This window comes from Pteropus vampyrus, unplaced genomic scaffold, assembly GCF_000151845.1.
Source record: "Pteropus vampyrus isolate Shadow unplaced genomic scaffold, Pvam_2.0 Scaffold140, whole genome shotgun sequence".
In the NCBI taxonomy this organism is placed as follows: domain Eukaryota; kingdom Metazoa; phylum Chordata; class Mammalia; order Chiroptera; family Pteropodidae; genus Pteropus; species Pteropus vampyrus.
The window spans coordinates 4,589,148-4,610,232 of NW_011888921.1; the positions used below are offsets into that span (position 1 = coordinate 4,589,148).

The 21,085-nt window shown below is 34.9% G+C and overlaps 1 protein-coding gene and 1 pseudogene across 4 annotated transcripts in view; one reads left to right on the forward strand and one right to left on the reverse strand.

Annotated features, from left to right (window-relative positions):
- CCNT1 (cyclin T1) overlaps positions 1 to 18,341 on the reverse strand; it is a 33,535-nt gene extending 15,194 nt beyond the window's left edge. For 2 of the 4 annotated variants that reach the window (XR_002782302.1, XM_023535433.1), the window contains exons 1-8: positions 17,971 to 18,341; positions 14,519 to 14,600; positions 8,806 to 8,934; positions 6,690 to 6,750; positions 4,555 to 4,617; positions 2,750 to 2,795; positions 1,442 to 1,605; positions 1,217 to 1,287 (exon numbers count right to left, since the gene is read on the reverse strand). Coding sequence is in view for 1 of the 4 variants with exons in the window: in XM_023535433.1 (XP_023391201.1) it covers positions 1,217 to 1,287; positions 1,442 to 1,605; positions 2,750 to 2,795; positions 4,555 to 4,617; positions 6,690 to 6,750; positions 8,806 to 8,934; positions 14,519 to 14,600; positions 17,971 to 18,128 (774 nt within the window). In the remaining 3 variants the exon portion in view is untranslated. The other 2 variants (XR_002782303.1, XR_002782304.1) reach the window with 2 other exon arrangements.
- LOC111744735 lies at positions 15,509 to 17,736 on the forward strand (annotated as a pseudogene).
- Positions 18,342 to 21,085: the final 2,744 nt, after the last annotated feature.

Sequence of the window (21,085 nt, forward strand, 5' to 3'; positions counted from 1 at the left end):
ATAAGGGATTGTAAACTGACAAGGTCCTTGCAATCTGTGAGGTCAACCAAGGATTGCTTGGCATAAAATAATTAATTAATTAATTAAATTTAAAAAAATACAATAACATCAAAAAATATAAAATACTTAGGAATTAACCAAGGAGGTGAAACACTTGTACAATGAAAACTGCAAAACACTGCTGAAAGAAATTAAATAATACATGAGTGGAAAGTCATGCCATGTTATGGATTTGAAGACTTCATATTGTTAAAATGTGAATACTGTAGCCATCTACAGATTCAAGGCAATCCATATCAAAATCCCAATGACATTTTTTACAAAAATAGAAAAACCCATCCTAAAATTCATATAGATTTCCAAGGAACTCCAAATAACCAAAACATCTTGAAAATAAAAAACAAAACTGGAAGGCTCACACCTTCTGATTTCAAAACTTACTACACATCTACAGTAATCAAAACAGTGTGATATTGGCATAAAGACAGACATACAGATGAACGTCAGAGAGACTCCAGAAATAAATCCTCACCTAAATGGTCAAATGATTTTTGACAAGGGTGCCAAGACCATTCAGTAGGGAAAGGACAGTCTTCTCAACAAATGGTGCTAGGAAAACTGGACATCCACATTCAATACAATGAAGCTGGACCCTTACCTAACGTCATATATAAAAATCCAAGTCTCCTTTGAACCCTAGGCAAATCACTCAACTCAAGAATAAAATTAAGCTTATCAATCTGGATTTCTGAGAAATGCAGGGAACATTTTAAAATAAACTTTCTGACACTGGAAAAAAAGGAAGATTGATTCTATTATTTATAAATAAGACTTTGAAAAATATTTGAAATATAACTTTAGACCTCAATCCATATTTTAAAAAATTCTAAAATCCATTTCAAAAGCAGGTAATGAAAGACAAAATTATGGTATCAGCTCTAACTCTGTAACTCTGTATCTTTATCAGAAGCCAATACTCTGACTCAGAGAAGCCACATTTTTTTCCCTAATAGTCTCAACACAGAAAATACTCAACCAATGTTCCTGACCAAATGACTATCACAAGAGTGGCAAAACACAAAAATCCTGCTGTCACCTACAGCCATTGACTCTGGGCCAGTAACCAAGCTATAAAGCTAAAGACATAATTACTGTGTAACTAAAAAAAGGGAAACTCCTAACCTAGGGTAAATAACCAGTTGTGGTATATTCTTACCTTCCAATTTCGAATTCGTTTGAACCTGTTGGGGGTTTTCTCCAGAATCTGTAGAAACTCATGTGTCAGTTCTATAAATAAAATAGAACATATAAGAAAAACTCAGACAAAAATAATTAAACAAGAATAACCTCAACTATTTTCATCTGAATCAAGTCACCTTTGGCCAGATATGTGACAGATCAAGATCAAGTGCTTTCCAAGGACCCTTACTCTAAAACTTACCATCTAAAAGTTCCAGGGTCACAGTGGCGTCAACATACTCCCACCAGTGCTTCCCATCAGTTGAGACTGGGATCTCCCAGTTGGACCACTTGCAAGCCAGATGAATGCAGACACAGGCCACCACAGGAGGTGTGTACTGCAGGCTAAATGTGGTCAAATGCAGGCTGACATCAGAGGGAAGGAAACAAGAGAGAGTCATGAGCTCTCAATTCTGAACCCAAAGTTAAAACTCTCCATTATTTAAAAAAAAAAAAAAAAAAAAAATTAAGAGCACTGCAGAGCAAGAAGGGCAAGAAATATCCAGTGCTCTGATTCAGCACTTAACATGATTTTCCATTAACCCACCTGCTCAGGCAACAATGTTTATGAATTTTCAACTATACATCATTCAGTCCACAAAACTGATGAAGGGCCAAAAAAATAAAATGAACAAAAACAAAACTGGGTACTCGGTTTTTTTAAAATAAAGATCAATTTTTCTGAGTATAAACTCTGAACTTAAGGAAAATTATAAGATATTTGATATGTATAATCCCTAAATCATATAGTTAAGAATATACCCGAAAAATATCTTGTCTCTTGGCAATCATAGGTCTGGTCTATTTAAAATAATGACTAGACAATCACCCTCTTAAGTGTGAATATGTTTGATTGATGGTTTATTTTTTAAATTTCTCCTATCAGACTATAAAAATATTTTTTTTAGCCCTGAAAGTCATTAGGAATATCTTTAGTTTCCATGAACAACCAATATACTGGAGATGAGAATGAGCAAATCACATAGTAATACAAGTTATGTATTAATAAGTTTTTCTTTAAAAAGGAAAGATGAAAGAAAAAGCATTACAACTCTTTAGACATATACGTGCCCATATATCTGGGAGTGAGGGAGGAAAAACAAGTCTTTTAAAATATCCTAATTATTGCAGACTCCTCCAATCAGACTGTTTCAGTCACTGTCAATGAATTAATTCCAAGTTTACCAACTTTCAGAACTATTCTCTTGGATATTTCAAAGCTAAGTAACACATGCAGAATTAAATAAGCTATCAATCAGTAGTAAATAATTACATCACCTTAGTAAATTAAGAAAGCACCATGGAAATTTACATGAAAAGTGTGCATAAAAATCAGTATTTACCAGAAAATTGTCTATAACACATTATCAAAAATTCATGACTGAGTCTGAGTTCTAGTTTACTAAGTGCCAGGCCTGACATTTTTCTATATGTCCCTCAAAAAGTGACAGTCCCAACCCAAGTCAAGTCCTATCCCCAAAACAGAAAGGAAAAATAATAAAATATAAACCTGTTGGTTGCCATGAAGTAAGAAGTCTGTGCTAAGTCCTTGCTTGCTAAAAAAAAAAAAAAACAGGTGGAGGGAAAAAGTTATTAGTTCCATGTATTCTCAACATTTAGTAAGCATTTAATATTTGCAAAGTAGAGAATATAGTGGTGAATGAGGAAGACATGATCCCTGTCCACCTTAAGTTTACATCCTACCAAAAATAGGTGAGTAATTTTTCATTATATTATAATAACTGTGCTGCTTTCAGACCTAGGGACTCGAGCTTTATTCTCTACATCAAGTATCTGACACTTGTTTAAAATTCAATTCCTTGGAAGTGGTTCCATAGTATAGCGTTTAGCACGTCTGCTTTATACGCAGAAAGTCCTGGGTTCGCACCCCAGTGGAGCCACAGTCCATGGCCTATGACCATGGCATCCTAAACAAGCCTGATATCTGATCTTGGAAGCTAAGCAGGGTCAGCCCTGGTTAGTACTTGGATAGGAGACCACCTAAGAAGACCAAGTGCTGTAGGCATAAATAATAATTAAAAAAAAAAAAATTCAATTCTTGGACATCCTCCCTAGACTATGACTCAACATGTTTCAAGAAGAATGTAAGCATTTTTAACAAATAATTCAGAGATTCTGATACAAGGGTTCACTGAGAAATATTAAACTGGTGATGAACTAATTTAGAGGCCATTAGAATTCAGAAGACTTTGATATGTTTGTAAAAAGGGATTTGTGCTTTAAAAAAGTTTTAAATTGAGAACCTGTGATTTAATCCTGAAATCATCAAATAACATAATTATTTAATACAATTCAAAAAAGTTTGCTTTTCCAAAAACAAACAAAATAAGCTGCTCTGGATGACAAAGCAAATTTTAATCTTCCTTAAATATTAACGTATATCCATCTCTGTTTAACCCTATCCTTGCTCAATATAAACTTTTTCTTAATTTTTTTCAATTATCTGACATTCAATATTATTTTATATGTGTTTCAGATATATAGCATAGTGGTTAGACATTTATATAATTTATGAAGTGATCCCTCCAACTGGTCTAGTACCCACCTGGCACTATACATAATTATTACAATATTATTAACTATATTCCCTATGCTGTACTTCACATACTTCACATCCCTGTGACTATTTTCTAACTACCAATCTGTAATCTCTTAATGCTTTCAAAGTATGAAGAACTCAGGAAAAACTTGGAATTTTCAGATAAAACACACAGAAGCAAAATACAAAACAAGGCCAATTATCAGTCTGATCTATAAAAGGCAATGAAATACACAATGGTGAATAGATATTCTTGATACTATTATATTAAATGAGGAACTAGGTTTCACATAATTACAGCTACTAAATTTAAATTAAAATAAAAAGAAAGTTCTGCCAAAGGACTGTTAATCATGGAAATAAATTCAAATAAATTCTAGATGATCCTCTGAGTGGCCTTTCAGAACATTTAGGACAGTCAATCCTAGAATCAAATTAAGATCACCCACTCCCAAAACATCCTTAAAATTTGCTGTTAGTTACTTGTGATTTGGTGACTTTTCAAAATCTGCCCCCGCTTTGACAAACATCCTCAAGAGGCTAACTTTCTTTAAATGGAAATCACATAAAAACATTATTTGTAAGAACTCAACAGAAAAACTCAAAGTCAGAATCACTCATTTTGATTTAAGCCAGGTCGCCCTTCCAATTTTACATTTGGTCAAAGGAGCTGTGTTATGTATTTGTCCACAGCAATCTTAGCCTCTAAATGGTAAAACAATTTAAGAGCACCATCTCAAGTTGGGATTCCTTACCTCGAACAAGTTGAGTGCACTTTACCACATGTGTATGTGGGTGATCAATTGTTAGTTCAAAGCCTAAAAAAAAGTAACTGGTTAAAAAGCTAAAGTACTTGAGACATTTTATACATCTTTTATCTGAGTCATCATTAAAGGCCTCCCTCATTTTCCTGTCCCAAAACTGTTATTCAAAGGCTGAGTCATACATGCTCTTCTCTAAGACACATTATCTCCAAAACTGCTTATATTTTGATAGAAGGTACCGCTAAGATAACAAAGCTAATGCAGTCTCAAAACCTGTGAGAAACCAATATCCTCTAAACAAAACACATTTCAGGAACAATACACTATAATATACAGTTAGAAGGAGCAGTTATTTAAGTAATGACTATCTTCTCTGTTTTGTTCCTTTCCATCATTTTAATTACAATAGGTACTGATCATTTTATCCAACCCCAAAAGGTCTTTATACCAAAATTACTGAAGGAAGATCAGTGTGTCTATAAAAATTTTTTGTTTCTCTTTTTGCCTACGTAAAATTTTCTAGGTAAATTCTATTGAGAAATTTATATGATATAAATTATTCTATAAGGATTACTGATTCTTGCAAATTAGGTTTCACCGCTTTCCACATTAAAATATTAAGAAAAATTTGTTCCACCAGAAAAATACCAGTCTCCTAAAATATGGTTACAATGAAGATAATTTAAAGTAAAAAGTTAATTAGCAGACATTAACATCAAAGATAAACTCTGAAGAACTCAGTCTGTCTGTGCTGTACCAGTAACTGCAAAACAGCTCTTGAAATCCTCCCCATCTAAAGAGAAAAATGATAACCCAAAATAACAAGGAAAAAAAATCTTTTCATATTTGCTAAGCTTTTAAAGGCAGTCTCTTTGATGAAAATAATAATGGATAATAACAGAACATCATCAGGGTTACCCATGAACAGCTATACAGCAGGTCCTCAAATAACTTCATTTCATTCAATGTCATTCTGTTATAATGTTAACAAGACAAAAAAAATTTTGATTCCCAGCTGGAGCCACTGTATGTGTGGATAGTCTACACATTCTCCCCATGCTATATGGTTTTTCTCCAGGTACTACAGTTTCCTCCCACATCCCAAAGATGTGCACATTAGGTGAACTGCTGTGTTTAAATGGCCCAGTCAGAGTGAGTGTGGGGGTGTATGAGTGCACCCTACAATGGAAGAGTGGCCTGTCAGGGTGGATTCCCGCCTTGCGCCCTGAGCTGTTGGAATAGGTTTCCAGCCACCCTTAACTCTGAGCTGAAATACACTAGTTGGAAAATCATTAAATCATTATCTTTCTTGTTCTTATTCTTTCTCAAACGTTATGTACAGCTCATATTTATTTCAATGTTTTATATTAGAAGTATTTTTGGGTATTTACAAGTTTGGTGACCAGAAACTTAACTCGTTTATGTCAATTAGCCTATGGTAAAATTAGTTTCGTTATATTGTTTCACTTAAAAGCCATGGCTTCCAAGAACCTATCAATGACATTAAGTGAGGACTTACTATAGCTTGAATTCCTCCATCTCCCCTCTGCTATTCTGAACCCCATTTAAGAACAAATGTTGTTATCTAAATGACAGACTATAAAAATCCATGAAAGGAAAAAAGTTCTTTAAATTATTTCTGCCACGGGGTGGCTCCATAACGTAGTGGTTAGCACATCTGCTTTACACACAGAAGGTCCTGGGTTCGTGCCCCAGGTGCGCCAGGCCCTTGGGGTGGCAGCACACCCCGAGAGTGTGGGAAGAGACGCCCTGCCTTCAGAGATCCAGTTCTTAAGGGGAAACAGCAACATCCAAAGGTCAGGGGTAGAAGCAGGGGGTGGATTTTTAAAATTGTTTCTGCCATTAGTTATCGGAAAGTTAAAAACTGTCAAACCTTACAAAGCAAATCATGAATCCTAGAATAGAAAAAAACACTGCTAACTGCTATTTCAAAAATCAGCTGTGCCTTCATTCCTTCTCTGGCACAGGCCAGGGTAAAACTGAACTCTACAATCTCTATCATTTGCAAAACCTTTTCCAAAACATTTTCTTCCTGTTTCCTTATTTTGCAAATTTTAAAATCATATTTCATATATATTTAATGTTTTAAAGGAAAATAAACTTACCTAAAGTCTGCAGAATTATGCTTTCTAATATCACCAGATCTTGAACTTGTTGCAGGTAAGCCTTCAAGTGAGAAGACACATTAGACACAATATACAAAGTGTAAACAAGTCTAACGACCCCTCCCAGAAAAAACAAAGCCAAAAAAGGTAGGGGCAGAGTTATGGTAGAGGTAGAGTAGGAACTGAAATTAATCTTTATCCCTATTTAGTATAGACTCAGCTTTTAAAGGGGGAAAAAAGTGGTATACTGAGAGAACACTTTATTCATAAATGGCTACAGAAAAAGCACCAGAGATTTGGTTCATTTTCAGACTGACATTTTAAGTTTTAAAATTCATTTGATGTAGATACATGAAAGATAAAAATACATCTTTTTCAACGTCATCAAAATACATTTGCACAGCCTTCCTAAAGGCAAGGTAGGCAATCTCAAACATTTGACTCCTGTTAAACCTTCCCCTTTGGGGTAATGCTAGAGTTCTAAAAATCCATAGAAGAGTTCAAAGGAAAAAGGGAACATATTTGTATTGGCTAATACTGTAGCCACATGGGTATTGAGCACTTGAAATGTAGATGGTCAAAACTGAAATGCACTACGAGCACAGTATACACAGTGGATTTTGAAGACTAATATAAAAATAATGTAAACTACCTCATTAATAACAACTTTATATTGATTATATGCTGAAATAATATTTGACTAAAGAAAAGATATAAAATAGATTAAAATTATTTTTTTAATAAAGGTTTTAAATAAAGTTTAACGAAAAGGTAAAATTTTAAATTACACGTGACTCTCCTTATTTTCATTTTACACACTGGTCTAGAACTCTCAGAGAATTAGACTTGACCAGGAGTTAAGAGACTTACGCTGTAGTTAACTTTCCACTTAACTTTATGATCTTTAATAAGTCATATAAGGACTTCGACTATGCTAATTCTGTTCCATATATTGAAGGAAACATTTTCCCCTAATCACTTCATAAGGAATAGAGACTCAGGTAAGAAATTATGTAAACATAATTTAGAAAAAAAAGTAGGGATTATTTTTTGTTTATTTTGTTAAAACTGTTTTATTTGGTCAATTCTATAGACCAATGGTACTTAGTAGTTAGTCTCAAATGTAAATAAAAGTCCAGAGCAATAACTCTTTCAGTAAGAGGTACTGGGATAGCCCAAAGAGAAAATGAAGTCAGTCAAGACACTGCTATGCAAAACACTTAATTCATATAATTAGGGGCTATTACTAACATACACAAAAAAATAACCCCCCAAAAAACCACTTTCTCCAATATGATCAGTATAACACATAATCCCATTTATCTCTCTGATAAAGGGTAACTAATACACTCACTGTAAGAGATTTAAATAATCTTGTAACAGAAATCCATAATTTTTCCCTAAGCACTTACAGATGTCAAACCTCTCTATTTCTCAAGACTCACCACTCCCGCACCACTGACTTTTAAAGCCAGAAGTTTCCCATCTCCAAGAAGGTCAAGGAAGGATGGAAGGGTGAAAAAAAGCTATATGTATATGCACAGCATAAAAAGTCTGGAAGAAGACAGTATACTGGAACTGTAATCAGCAGTATCCTCCTAGGAAGAGGAGGGGAGATGCTTTAACTTTTACTTTAAATGATTCTTAAGTGTTTGGTTTCTTTCATAATTAGCATACATAACTTTTATGATTTCCTAGAAAATTCTCTTAGAAACAGAGAATGGTTAAAATGTATATATATGTATATAATGAAATATTATCTTGCTATTTAAAGCAAGTGGAAAATTAATAAAATGGGAAAATATTTGGGATATAACATATAAGTGAAAATAACATATAAAATATATACATATATAGCTATTCATAAAAAAGAAGCTGGAATAATGGTTCGCTTACATATCTGTGGTCCAAATTATATCTTTTTCTGCATTTTCCAATTTTACTATAATGAACACAATTCACTTTTGCCATAAAATTTCTTTGCTGTTTTAAGGGGAAACAAACACTAAAAAGTCTCCTTTAACAATCCCCATTTGGACTTCAATAAATCGAAGTTACAAAACTAAGCTATGATCAAAATAAATGAAGAAAAATAGATACATAATTAATCCCCTACCTCACTCCTAGTATCAGGAAGTGATTCCTGTGGATGGAGACAAGCATGTGCGACCTTGATGACGTGTTCCAATTTTTTTGGCTGCTCCTCTACTTTAGCTGCTAGAAATAAGGCCGCTGGAGCCACAGACTGGATGGAGAAAAAATAAATTATATTTATTTATTTATTTTATTTCCAGATCAAAGTAGATCTAAAAAAGAACTAAGTCTCAAACCAAGTTCATTGCTTACCTCAACTTCATCACCTCTTGTTCATGCTTTTTCCTCTACTTAAAATGTCCTCCCCTCACCTATCCATTAATCCACATCTACTTCTAAAAACCAATCCTTCAACAAACTATCTCTCATTAAAAGCTACCTATTCAATAAGCCACTAGATGTAAATAGACAGCTTTCTATTTAAAATGAGATTTTTTTATTAAGTTTGTATCAAAATACTCTACATACTTGTTTAAAAAGAAGTAAACTGAAATGTCCAGAAAAGGCAAATCCACAGAGACAAAAGAAAGTAGATTAGTGGTTACCAGGGGCTGAGAGGAGAGGGGAATGGGAGTGACTGCTAGTGTGAGGAGCTTCCTTTTGGGGTGATGTAATGTTCTAGAATTAGATCATGAGGTGGTGGCACAACCCTGTGAATATCCTAAAAAATAGTGAATTGTACACTTTAAAAGAAAAAATTTTATTGTATGAGAATTATCTCAAACACACTTACATATGGAGTCAAAAATCTTTAGAAAAGGTATTCAAAGTATATTCAAGAGGTTATACCTGGAAGTCACTTAGAGGGGAAAAAATCAAGCCAACATACAAGTAGACATCAAACTCAGACACTAAACAATAAGAGATTAGGGCAATATGACATAAATGTAGCCTGGTGATCTGGGGAACTTCATCAAATAGAACTTCTCTTGAATCTTAAAAATATTTCAATGAATCTAAGATGGCAATGGCCTAGAGCTAGAATTCACCAGGAGTCAAAGAAATGTAATATACAGTCTTATAGAATTTAAATATCTATTTCAATTTACTGAACAGAACTGACACGCATCCTAGTACAGAAGTCCTCCGTTATTCTCTAGAGATCCTTTCCAAGACCCCTGGTGGATGCCTGAACTTCGAATAGTACTAAACTCTATATAGACTATGATTTTTCCTATACATACATACTTATGATTAAGTTTAATTTATAAATTAGGCACAGTAATAGATTAGTAACAAATAATAAATTAGAATAATTATAATAATATGCCATAATAAAAGTTATGTGAATATGGCCTCCCTTTCTGAACTGATAACTGAGATGGCTACTAAGTAATCACTGGTGGGTAGCATATATAGTGTGGAGTCGCTGGACAAAGGGATGATTCACATTCCAAGCAGGACAGAGCGAGACTGCAAAAGATTTCATCGTGTTACTCAGGATAGCATGCAATTTAAAACTCAGAAGTTGGTTTTTTTTTCAGGAATTTTCCATTTAATATTTTGGACCACAGTCAACCACAGGCAGCTGAAGCCAGTGAAAGGGGGGACTACTGTCCTTATTTGTATTCCTGCTATTTTCTGTTACACTTTACTAGAAGAGATTTTTCTCCGCAATTCAATTTATAGTAACAATTTTCTTCCCTCATATTTGTTGTAGGTGTATATGCAGCTTGCTCCACATACATTCCTAGAGTGTAGGATAAGAAAAAAGAACGAGAAGAAAATGGGCATAAACAAATGTGTGGGGAATCAGGGCATGAAGCACATTTTAAACACTAAACTGAGTAGTAAAGTGATATGGAAAATGGGATGTAGGACACAAAAGATTTTTAATGAGAGTGCACTAAAGATTTTAGAAAAATAGGTAGAGTTTAAGAAACGTTTAGAAAGATCAATCCAGTGGTAGGTGGGACTAAAAGGAGAAAAGGACAGGATACACTAGAAGTTAATTTTTATAAAAGAAAAGCATTCAATAATCCAAACATTGAAATAAAGTTTAGAGTAGGTACTAGCAATAGAAATAAAGAAAAAAAGCACAGATATCACTTGAAAAACTAATATAGCTGCACCAAATATGTTATTTATTTGCTTGCAGAGAAAAAATTCTAATGGAATATACTCCAAAATGGTAACAGGATTATCTCTAAACAGTGAATTATAGGGAAATCATCATTTTCTCCTTTATTCTGTCTTCTTTTAATTTTATGACTATATATATTTATAGGGGGAGAAAAACAGTAACAGTATAAAAATTAATAGAACGTTATAACTGATTGGACGAAGGAGAAAAGGAAATGGACAACTCAAAGACAACATCAAGATTTTAAGCCTCCAAATTTGCCTTCCAGGGGCTAAATATATTTGAAAGGAGCTAACTAAAATATGGTATACAAACAATGAGTAACAGGGAAAGATAATATTTCAGTAAGTGAAAGACTGCAAAAGATCTATCTCAATCTTTTGTGCAAATCAACCATACAAATACTCATTGTTCTTCATGGAATCACTTACCACGCCGGTTTATTAAAGCATTTCCCATTAAAGGCAGCTTCTCAGAGGAATTTTTATACCAGGTACAAGTATAAGATTTTCTTCATTTTAAAAGAACAATAATAATGCCAGCTAGTGCTTGTTTGCTGTGTGCAGGCACTTTGTAAATTCACTTAAATCCTATTAACTACTCTATGAGGTAGGCACTATTATTGATTCCAAAGATAAGAGAAAACTAAAGCCTATGGTAACTTGCTCAAAGCCATGCAGCTAGTAAGCAGTGCACCAAGGATCTAAATCTAGACATGTCTGACTTCAGAGCCTATCTTCTTAACCACTAAGCTTGACCTCTTAATAATCAACTAATAAGAGTAAAAAACACCCAAATTTATTAGCTATTAAAATACAACACCTGTATTTAAAAATACATAAGCACACACACACCAAGTTGCTCACTACTACTTTTATATTCCTCCAATAGAAAACATTTAAAACTGTTTATAGAAAATCAGGTAACAAGGCTGAATTTCTTCTCAAAAAGAGAATAAATGCAATGCCAGAATTCAAGTGAAAAAAAAAAACTAAACCAGTGATTTAATCATGTCCACCAAAGAAGTAAAATTTACTTTAATCAAAAAGCAAGTTCTCTACCTTCCAGGGTGTTGGAAACATACTCTATCTTGATTTTAGTGGTGGTTACATATATATAATAATGCAAAAAGTAATCAAGTTGCACACTTCATATTTCTGTGCTTCACTATATGTTTATACCGCGATAAAAAACTTAAAAAAAAAAAAAAAAGGCAAGAGCACTGGGCTCCAAAACGCTATCAATAAAGAGAACCAACAAAATTAGAAAAGTATTCACAACACATGACATGCAGCTCTAATACACAGTGTTCATATAAGTAAGAAAATTGGAACAATTAAAGAGGGGCAAAGTGAATCAACAGTCAGCTTTTAAGTTAATTCCTGAATTTTATGAGAACAATGACTAACAGGCATAAGCAGCTCAATTTCATTAACTGAAGAAATGTAAATTAAGAAAATAATTTCGGACTCCCTCTATCTTGGTCACCACTGTATCCCTAGTGCTTCACAAGTAGTTACAACTTAATATTTCCTGAAGTAACATATTTGTTGTCAGTGAGGATGGGGAAAAAAAGATCCCTCTCCTACAATGCTAGAAACAATGTATACTGATGTAATCTTTCAACAGGGCAAATTAACACAACAAAAAAAAATTTAAATACATACATACCTTTGGACACAGCAATTCCACCTATAGGAATTTATACTAAAATAATCATAAGTGCACTACACGTGTACCAAACTATCTTATGTAACATTATTTATAATATTACAAACTAGAAACAACTCAAATATCACCAAAAGGGAGCTGGTGAAATAAGGTAACACAAAGAAATACTATGTGGTCATTTAAAATAATAAGAAACCAAAATGAAAAGGTATCCAATATATACTGTGAAGTATCAAGTTGTATAAGAGTAGTACAGTAAGAATTGATATTCATAGAAATGCATAAATGCTAGTTTATACACAGAAAAATGTCTGGGACAGTATATGCTAAACGATTATTAATGGTTACTCTGGAGAGTGGGATTATGTTAGCTATATTATATATTTCTGTATTGTTTTAATTTTTACCATGAGCATTTATTACCTTTGTAATTAAAAAAATATATAGAAAATGTATAGGAGTTTGACAGAACATACGACTTATCAATTCCACAACAATGTATTAAGTCCTCTCAAATCTGAATTTGCATTCATCACAGCTAAACTCTTAAATCAACTCCCTAAAGGATCAACCCCAAATTAAAAGTCATCGGATTTGAAAAAAATCATGACATCCCAAAGAATCTCTCTCTGTATTGGATAATTACCAGACCATGCATTCATTCAACAAATTTACTGAGACGTTTTGGAGGATACACAGGGAAGTGAGTCTCTGTACTTGCTAAGCTTAATACATGGGGAATAAGGAAAGACATAATTTAAAAGATAAAAGCAGGGCAAGTATACATTAATATACATATACATGCATACAGTGAACAAATTGAGACGTATTTCACCCTGGATTTCAAATCTTTACCATAAAAAAAGGGAAGACGTGTAGAAACTTTGAGAATTGGCAAAACAGCTATGGACTTTCAAGTTTTATTCTTTATCCACGAGCTCATATTCTAGAATCATCAGATAGCCTCATTAAATGCTTCTCCCTCCCCCAATAAGGGTGTGCACCTTGCAATGAGAGGTAGAGCATGGCTAAAGTAACGGAAGCTAAGGGTAGGAGAAAGCCAAGCTGACTGGATAATCAGCAAAAATTGGGAATACTTAATCCACAAATTCAAAGGGTTTCCTGTGCAATTACTCCTAATATTGAGCCCACCAATATCTTACAAGAGCAATATCTAGCTTCACAGAATCTCTTCCTATGAGCACTAAATAAATAAATAAATAAATAAGTTTGAAATCGATCATCCTAAGTCTGGAACACTTTTCCTCAAAACATAACCTTAAAAAAAAAAAAAATAGGAATATTTAACTCACAAAGCCATATGACGTGTTCATCAAGTTTAGCTCTATTATCTTGTGAGTTTATTAAATACAGTCTTACCTGCAGCTGCGATATCACTATTCACTCTCTTCCAAGTAATTTATAATTATGTTAAATAGTACCATTTCAGGTAGCGAAACTGAAAATAGCACTATTAACAATTCTGTCCAGAAAAAAAAAATCCCTTTATTACTATTTTTTTCTTTTTCCTGTCTTAAAAGTCAACCCCAGTCATCCTATAACCTACCTTCCCACTCCAACCTGTCATTGATTGGAATTTTATCACTAGATAAATCTAAATAACTTCCATTCATTTATTTTCCTATGACCGTATTACTTACCACTTGAAAAATTACATTTAAATTATGCCATTTCCCCTTTAATGTTACTCTCCCAACCCAAAATGTTAAATTTAAATGTTTAATAATCTATTTCTTTATTAAAGAATCCACCTACTCTAGGATGCACTAAACTTACCAAACAACTAGGCACTTCACAGAAAAATTGGAAGGCTGGATTCAAAAGAGCAGTCTGACACATGAGTGACCAACGCTAAATTCAAAACTTCAAATCTCAGTTCAGCAGTAAAGACCAACCACAAGAAATATGAAGTTGGACTCAATCACAAAAGAATTACACTATATAAAAAATTTATACTTACATTTTGATGGAACTGTGTAAAGGACTGAATCATGTAGAATCGATGCATGTATACTATAGCAGTGTTGATAGTCAATTGTGACCTAAAATGTTCAAGTCAAGGCCCCAAAACAGGCAGGCAGTACAAGTCCCCAAAATACCACCTCTATACCCTCCCAAAACCATCACTCAGCTAAGCAGAGTACATGCTCCTAAATGAAAATCATACCTCTCCACCAAATTACTAACCACCAAGTGACACTTCGCATGTGTTAAACATAACAGGTTTTCAATATAAATATGCTGAATTAACAAGCAAGCTTCTCAGCATGCATGTGGATCTATTTAAGACTTAAACCTGTCACCTGCCTACTGAAAAACCTGCAATGGTGATCCATTAGCTCATGGTATCTCTTCTCGATTTACAACACCCTCCATGACCTGGCCCCAAGATATGTCTCCACTATCTCACCTTTTAAGTTCCAGCAATTAACTTTTCAGTTCCACTTCTCTCTGGCAAACAAGCCTTCTCATATGGTGACCACTGGGACTAGAAACACTGTGAAACAATCTGATATCCGAGAAGAAAAACTTTTAAATGCCTTACTGCTAAAGACCTCAGATGACAAAGTGGAGTACATACACAAAGATGAGGCAGTCCCATAATGGCAACCTTTAATAACACACATATAAAAAGGAAAGGGCTACTGAAACAGAATTTCAAACAAAAGGTTTAATTAACTCAGTACTGACTAAATCCTTAGGAAACAAATTGGAATTGGCAATAAAGAAAACACCTCTTTTGAGGTGAGCATTTTAAGACACAAATGTTACAAACAGCAACATATTTAAATGGAGGCTGCACCCAAGGATAATTTTTCACTCCCAGAGTGAAAAGAACTTTATCTTTCTCTGCTACAAAATGAATATATTTTCTAACAAAAAAAAAAAAAAAAATGCTTGGACTGATCAGTTCTTTTCAACCTGGTAGGTGCATGAGGCCCTATCTCTGGACAAAGCGGTTGTGGCAAGGGTGGACCATGATAGCTAGCAACAGCATATGCACCCTGGTGGCAGGAGTGGTGCCAGCCCAGAACACATTCACCTTGAAGACCGAGACAGGGTGGAAGACCAAGTTCATCAAGATGTCTATATCCAAGCCCTGCATTTCTAGATATTGCTTACCACTTATGCTGTTGTTCTAGGACAAATTCAAGAACCAAAGAACTCAAGAGTGCCTTAAGGAAGACTGGATAACCAAGAAATTACTAAGATTCTGCTGTACATGTGAAAATGATGCCAGAATTCCAGAAAAGTTCAGTTCTCATGAAGAACCCTACAAGAGCAGAAGAAATTATCTGTGGTCTTATCAAAGGAGAAGCTGTCAAACTTCAGATAACAAGACTTTAATTTGACATAGAGGTTTTCCTACAAAGGGAAAAGATGCCCAACATGTCATAACATCACTGACAACAGTAAGCTGGTTTCAGATGAACGTCGAGAAGTTACTGAAACTAAAGGAAAATTCGCTATTGAAATTAATCCTGTTCTTACCATAGAAGAGTAGTACCCTTTACATGGTAAAATGACATACTAAATCACATGGTTTGTCGAACAGGTTCTTACCAAAACCTAAAGAAATTAGGGCAGAATCTGATGCTATGCTCAATGATACAAGAATTTCTATGAAAAGCTCCAACACAGTATCCCTCTGTTCATGTTATTTTTGGCTGGTTATTGGTGATGTACTAGAGATTATCTGTCAAGCTGGTGTTTATTATCCAAATGTCAAAGTAGTGTCCAACTTCACAACTTTGATAAGGGGATGCTCAACGATTGAAAAAAACTAATTCATGTATTTAACAAACATGATGGTGCCTTGAAGAACACAGTTCAATCAACTAAGACAACATAATTCTGCTTGGGAGACTCAGACTTAAAAGTGGCAGATGGGCAGCCAATGTCGAACACATTCTGAAAACTGGATATCTAAATGGCAGAAGAGCTTTTAGAAAAGTACATGGACTCTTATGATAAAGTCCTAGTAAAATATGAATCATTGGAGGTGGCCAACTCTAACTTACAGAAGATTCTGTAAACGAGCTTAAGACCTCTCTCCTTATGAGTGCAATTGCTTTAAGAACTGCTCATCTGTTCACCTTGTTGAAAGACTTATTTATAATATATACTTGCTCCAGTTTTTCCTCTACATTACTAAAGTATTACTGAAGTATTCCATGTTGAATCCATCAACTGGAAGCTTTTTCTCAACACATTCACATTTTTTAACATTAAAAAAAAAAAATCTTAAAATCAAAATTTGAAAATTAATTCCCTACATTTCCAGAGAGTATTCTACAATTTAACGTTATCATTAAGTTTCTGAGGATTCTTTTTACACTGGAAAGTTTGTAGAAGTTCAAAAAGAATTTTTACGAAATAGTGAAATAATGTACAGTTTTTAAGTATTGCCATGTTTGTAATTTGGGTGAATTATGCTGATGGTATCACCGTCAACTAAAATTGTATTATGTTGGTTATTTTGTTTTGGGAAAAATAGATATTTACCAGAAAATACTGGCACGTGGTGTTTGAAAAAAACTGTTGGTATCCACATGTCGTTAGTCATTATACAATGTCCTACACTGAAGCACTGATAATAAACATAAAGTGAAAAGCAAAAATAAAATGCTTGGGAGGATCACTAATTATCTCACCTTTGAAATACGAGAAAAACGAAGACATTAGCTCTATCTTAAATTTAAAAAAAAACAAAACAGTATTTTGCAAGTTTTTTAAACCATTAGATCCGTAGGTCTACAGCCCTAAAATCTAAACTTACATCCCTCCCTCCTGTGAAATTTTATAACATTCTTAACAGTAGCTAGCTACTGTTTGAACTCGAGTGCCAAGCATTGTGTTGGGCACAAAAATCAAATGCAAGAGGTATCACCCCATTTTACAGACCAGAATACCAAATTTGACAGGTTTCTAAAACAGCTAGTAAGTGGGAAGAACGGATTTTAAATCAAAGCTGAGCATTAATTCTGGGCCACCCTTCATTTGGGTATTGAATTTCTTAAAATTCTCTTTACACACTAAGCTCGAGGCAGCCATCAACGGTGAAACCTCAACCAGACCCCTAGAGCATAGCAGAAAAGCAGAATCTGTCACTAGAACAGGAAATCAGAACACACCAAAAAAGGGCCTAAAAAGGGCTGGTTAAACACAAATCCTGGAAGGATACGAATTCCTAGCAAGGTTGGTGGCACCGGTGTGCGAGCGGGAAATTAACTCCGCCTCGCCACCCTCGCGCGAAGACTTAACTTCAGCCCGTCTCGTCGTAGGCTCTCCCACCTGGACATCCAGCCCCTACCCACTCTCTTCCCTGTTTCGTCCCTGACAGAGCCTGAGGCCTGGACGCGAGCTAGGCGGGACTGACTCCAAGGCCGAAGGCCTAGGCCGCAAGGATACACGTTAAGACGTTGTCCCATGTCCTGAAGCAGATTGGCCGCCTGCTGACGAAGAGAAAGCTCTTTATCTGGGTCCAGGCCAAAACGACGGGATGGGCTATTTTCCAGCTGTTCTCGAGTAAAATACCACCGTTTGTTGTTCTTCCTCTCTTCCTCCATAGTGCTTCAACCAGAAGGCAGCGGCGGAGGCTGCAAGCACTTCCCAGCGTCACTTAAGCGGCGACACACATCCGCCGTGCGAAGGCAACTGCGCCGTGACGAACTTCCGCTAAGGGTGGACGGCTAGGTTGTGACACGCTTCCTCCGAGAAGTATAGTTCAAGTGTCTGCTTCCGGAATAGACCTCGCGACATCATGTAGCCTACTAAGCAGCCAGTAGGGGACCAGCAGGCGCTAGTCATGTGACCCTTGGGAGGGAGGGTGAGGTTAGAAGTTCTCGTTCAAAACCACGCCTTCTCCCGCGAGAACTGGGTTGAGCATTCGCGCCACTGGGCGGGTAGGTGAGGCAGTGTTTGTGGCGCGACGAGGCGCCCGCCCACGCGCCGCCTGGCGGCTCCTCGGAGTACTTCGTTTGTGGCAGAGGTGGCGATATAAAATGGGACGGATGAAGATTTTGACAGAGTAAGTAGGTGAGACTGTCAAAAATTGAAAAAAGTAGTCAAAGAGAGTGGCCCTTTCGTATATCGTAACATAAAGCAAGTAAAAAGCTCTCACATTGTTGGTAGCGGAGTAAATTCCGCATTTGAAAAGCCGGCATGTGATATGTAGCTAAAGCTTTGAAAGCTTTCTTAGCTTCTCCACGGTGATACAACGTAAAGGGATAAAATGAAATTAATATAATTAATTTAGTGCTTTACCATGTTTCAGGCATAATACCCTTAAATGTATTATTTCATTTAATCAGCACAACCCCAAGAGGTAGTAACATTTTAATACTTGTTTTGAGAATGGGCGAACTAAAACTGCTTCATTGTGGAGAGTTTGCACCAACCTGCACATGCACAAATTTGTAAGTTTCTGTCTTCTGTCAAGAGGTAGCCCAGCTCCAACTCTTGATAGCTGTTTAATCCCTAGGCAGGAGTCTCTGTGTCTCTTGTACAAATGTAAATGATAGTAATAGTACCTAAGTTTTAGGTTGTGAAAAGGATTTTAAATGAAGATTTAATGAGTTAAGAGCATTTATAATAGTACCTGGCACATAGAAAACATTCAGTAGATGTTATAGTAGTTACTAGATTACATTGGTATTGAGGGCAAAAACAATGCCTTCGTCATTTTTGTATCCCTAGCACCTACCTACTATAGTCCTGGTCCTAGTAGTCAATAAATGAAATAAACGAAATGTGAAATAAATGCTCAATACCCTATAATAAAGAAACAGGATCAGGGAGATTAAGTACACCGCTTATAAGTGTGGATTTTAAAAACAAGTCTAATTGTTCTTTTCATTCTAGCAAACCGTATTTTTGCTTTTCTGAAACACTCAATTTATCTTGATTAAATTTGGGTAATAGAATCATTTGTCTTTATTACTATTTTGAGTTTTATCATTTCGAGACATGGCTGTTCCCATGCAGTAAGTTTGATTCTAATTCATTCTCAGAAGTATTTCCTTCCATTTCAGGCCCTCTGCCATATACTGCCTATAGTTAGCCTTTACTCCATTTTACTCTGAAAAAATTGAGATTTAGGAATATTTGAATTACTGACATCAGATTATAACATTAACAAAACAACTTATGATTTCAAACTTCTTCTATCACAGACCTTTTCTTTTAATAGAATAAGCATTTTTTCAGTTATGGAGTCATGTATGTTGTCTTTTAAAAGCCAAAATTATTTCTCCCCAATCCTTCTTGCTTGTGTTTGGTTATCCACTTAATCTTTTGAATTGATGACTCCATTTTGAATTTGCTATCCTGGCTGAGTATGCCAGTCTTCCAAGAAAAACTTCTGGTATCTGTAAGTCTTCAGGCAATGCGGCTGCTAACCAATGGCTTGCTACCCTGCCATATAGAAGAGGAGGACTCGTATAAATCAGAAAGGAAATATTCCTTGACCAAAGATGAAATTATTTGAAAGAAGGCAACAGTGATAACGTAATTGCTAAACATAAGTTTTGGAGTTAGGCCTGGATTCAAATCCCAACTATTTTTTTTAACCATCTTAACCTTTTTTAAGTGTACAATTTAGTAGTGTCAACTGTATTCACATTATTATGCAACATGTCTCTACAACTTTTTCATTTTGCAAAACTGAAACTCAATACCCATTGAATAAGTCCCCATTTCCCCCTCCACCCAGCCCTGACAACCCCCATTCTACTTGCTGTTTCTATAAGTTTTACTTTAGATACCTTATATAAGTGGGATTATACAGTATTTCTATTTCTGTGACTAGTTTATTTCACTTAGTATGATGTCCTCAGGATTCCCAGCTATTCTTTTAACTACTTATGTGATCTTAAATGTCATCTCTGCATCCTGACAGAACACCATCTGGCACATAGTAGGTGTTCAGTATATGTTTATTGTCAAAATAACGTTAACCTTCTGGTGCATTGCCCTTAAAAAACAATTGACAAAATCTTAAACTAGAGGAGTTTTTGTTGTTGTTGTTGTTAGTTAGTTTAAATAGGACTCTGTTTTCTGTAAATCACACCTATAAGGCTACTCCTCTTATTTACAAGACTATACTAATACAGGATTATATCATGTTTCATGGTTTGATCTTATTTTGCACTGTGCTTATGAATATAATATTTCAATTATGTCAAACATTACCATTTACTACTGTTAAAACAATTTCTCCCAACATTCCTATAGTCTCCAAATTAAAATATGAAAAGATGGTATGCTATTCCTAACTATCCCCAAGTCCATGTTCAGTGATGTCGGATTGATACCTTGAAATTGACCATAGTGTGTGTGCGCTGGTAAATTATTAACAAACAGCTATCCGGAAAAATAGTTGTATGTGTATGTATATCTACATAAAGTTTATTATAAAATTTACCAATATAAAGGATGGGTAACACAATTTATAAAAATAAATGTACAATCTTATTTATTGTAAATTCCTTATAGCCAACTGTTTCTCACAGAATGATTTCATTGA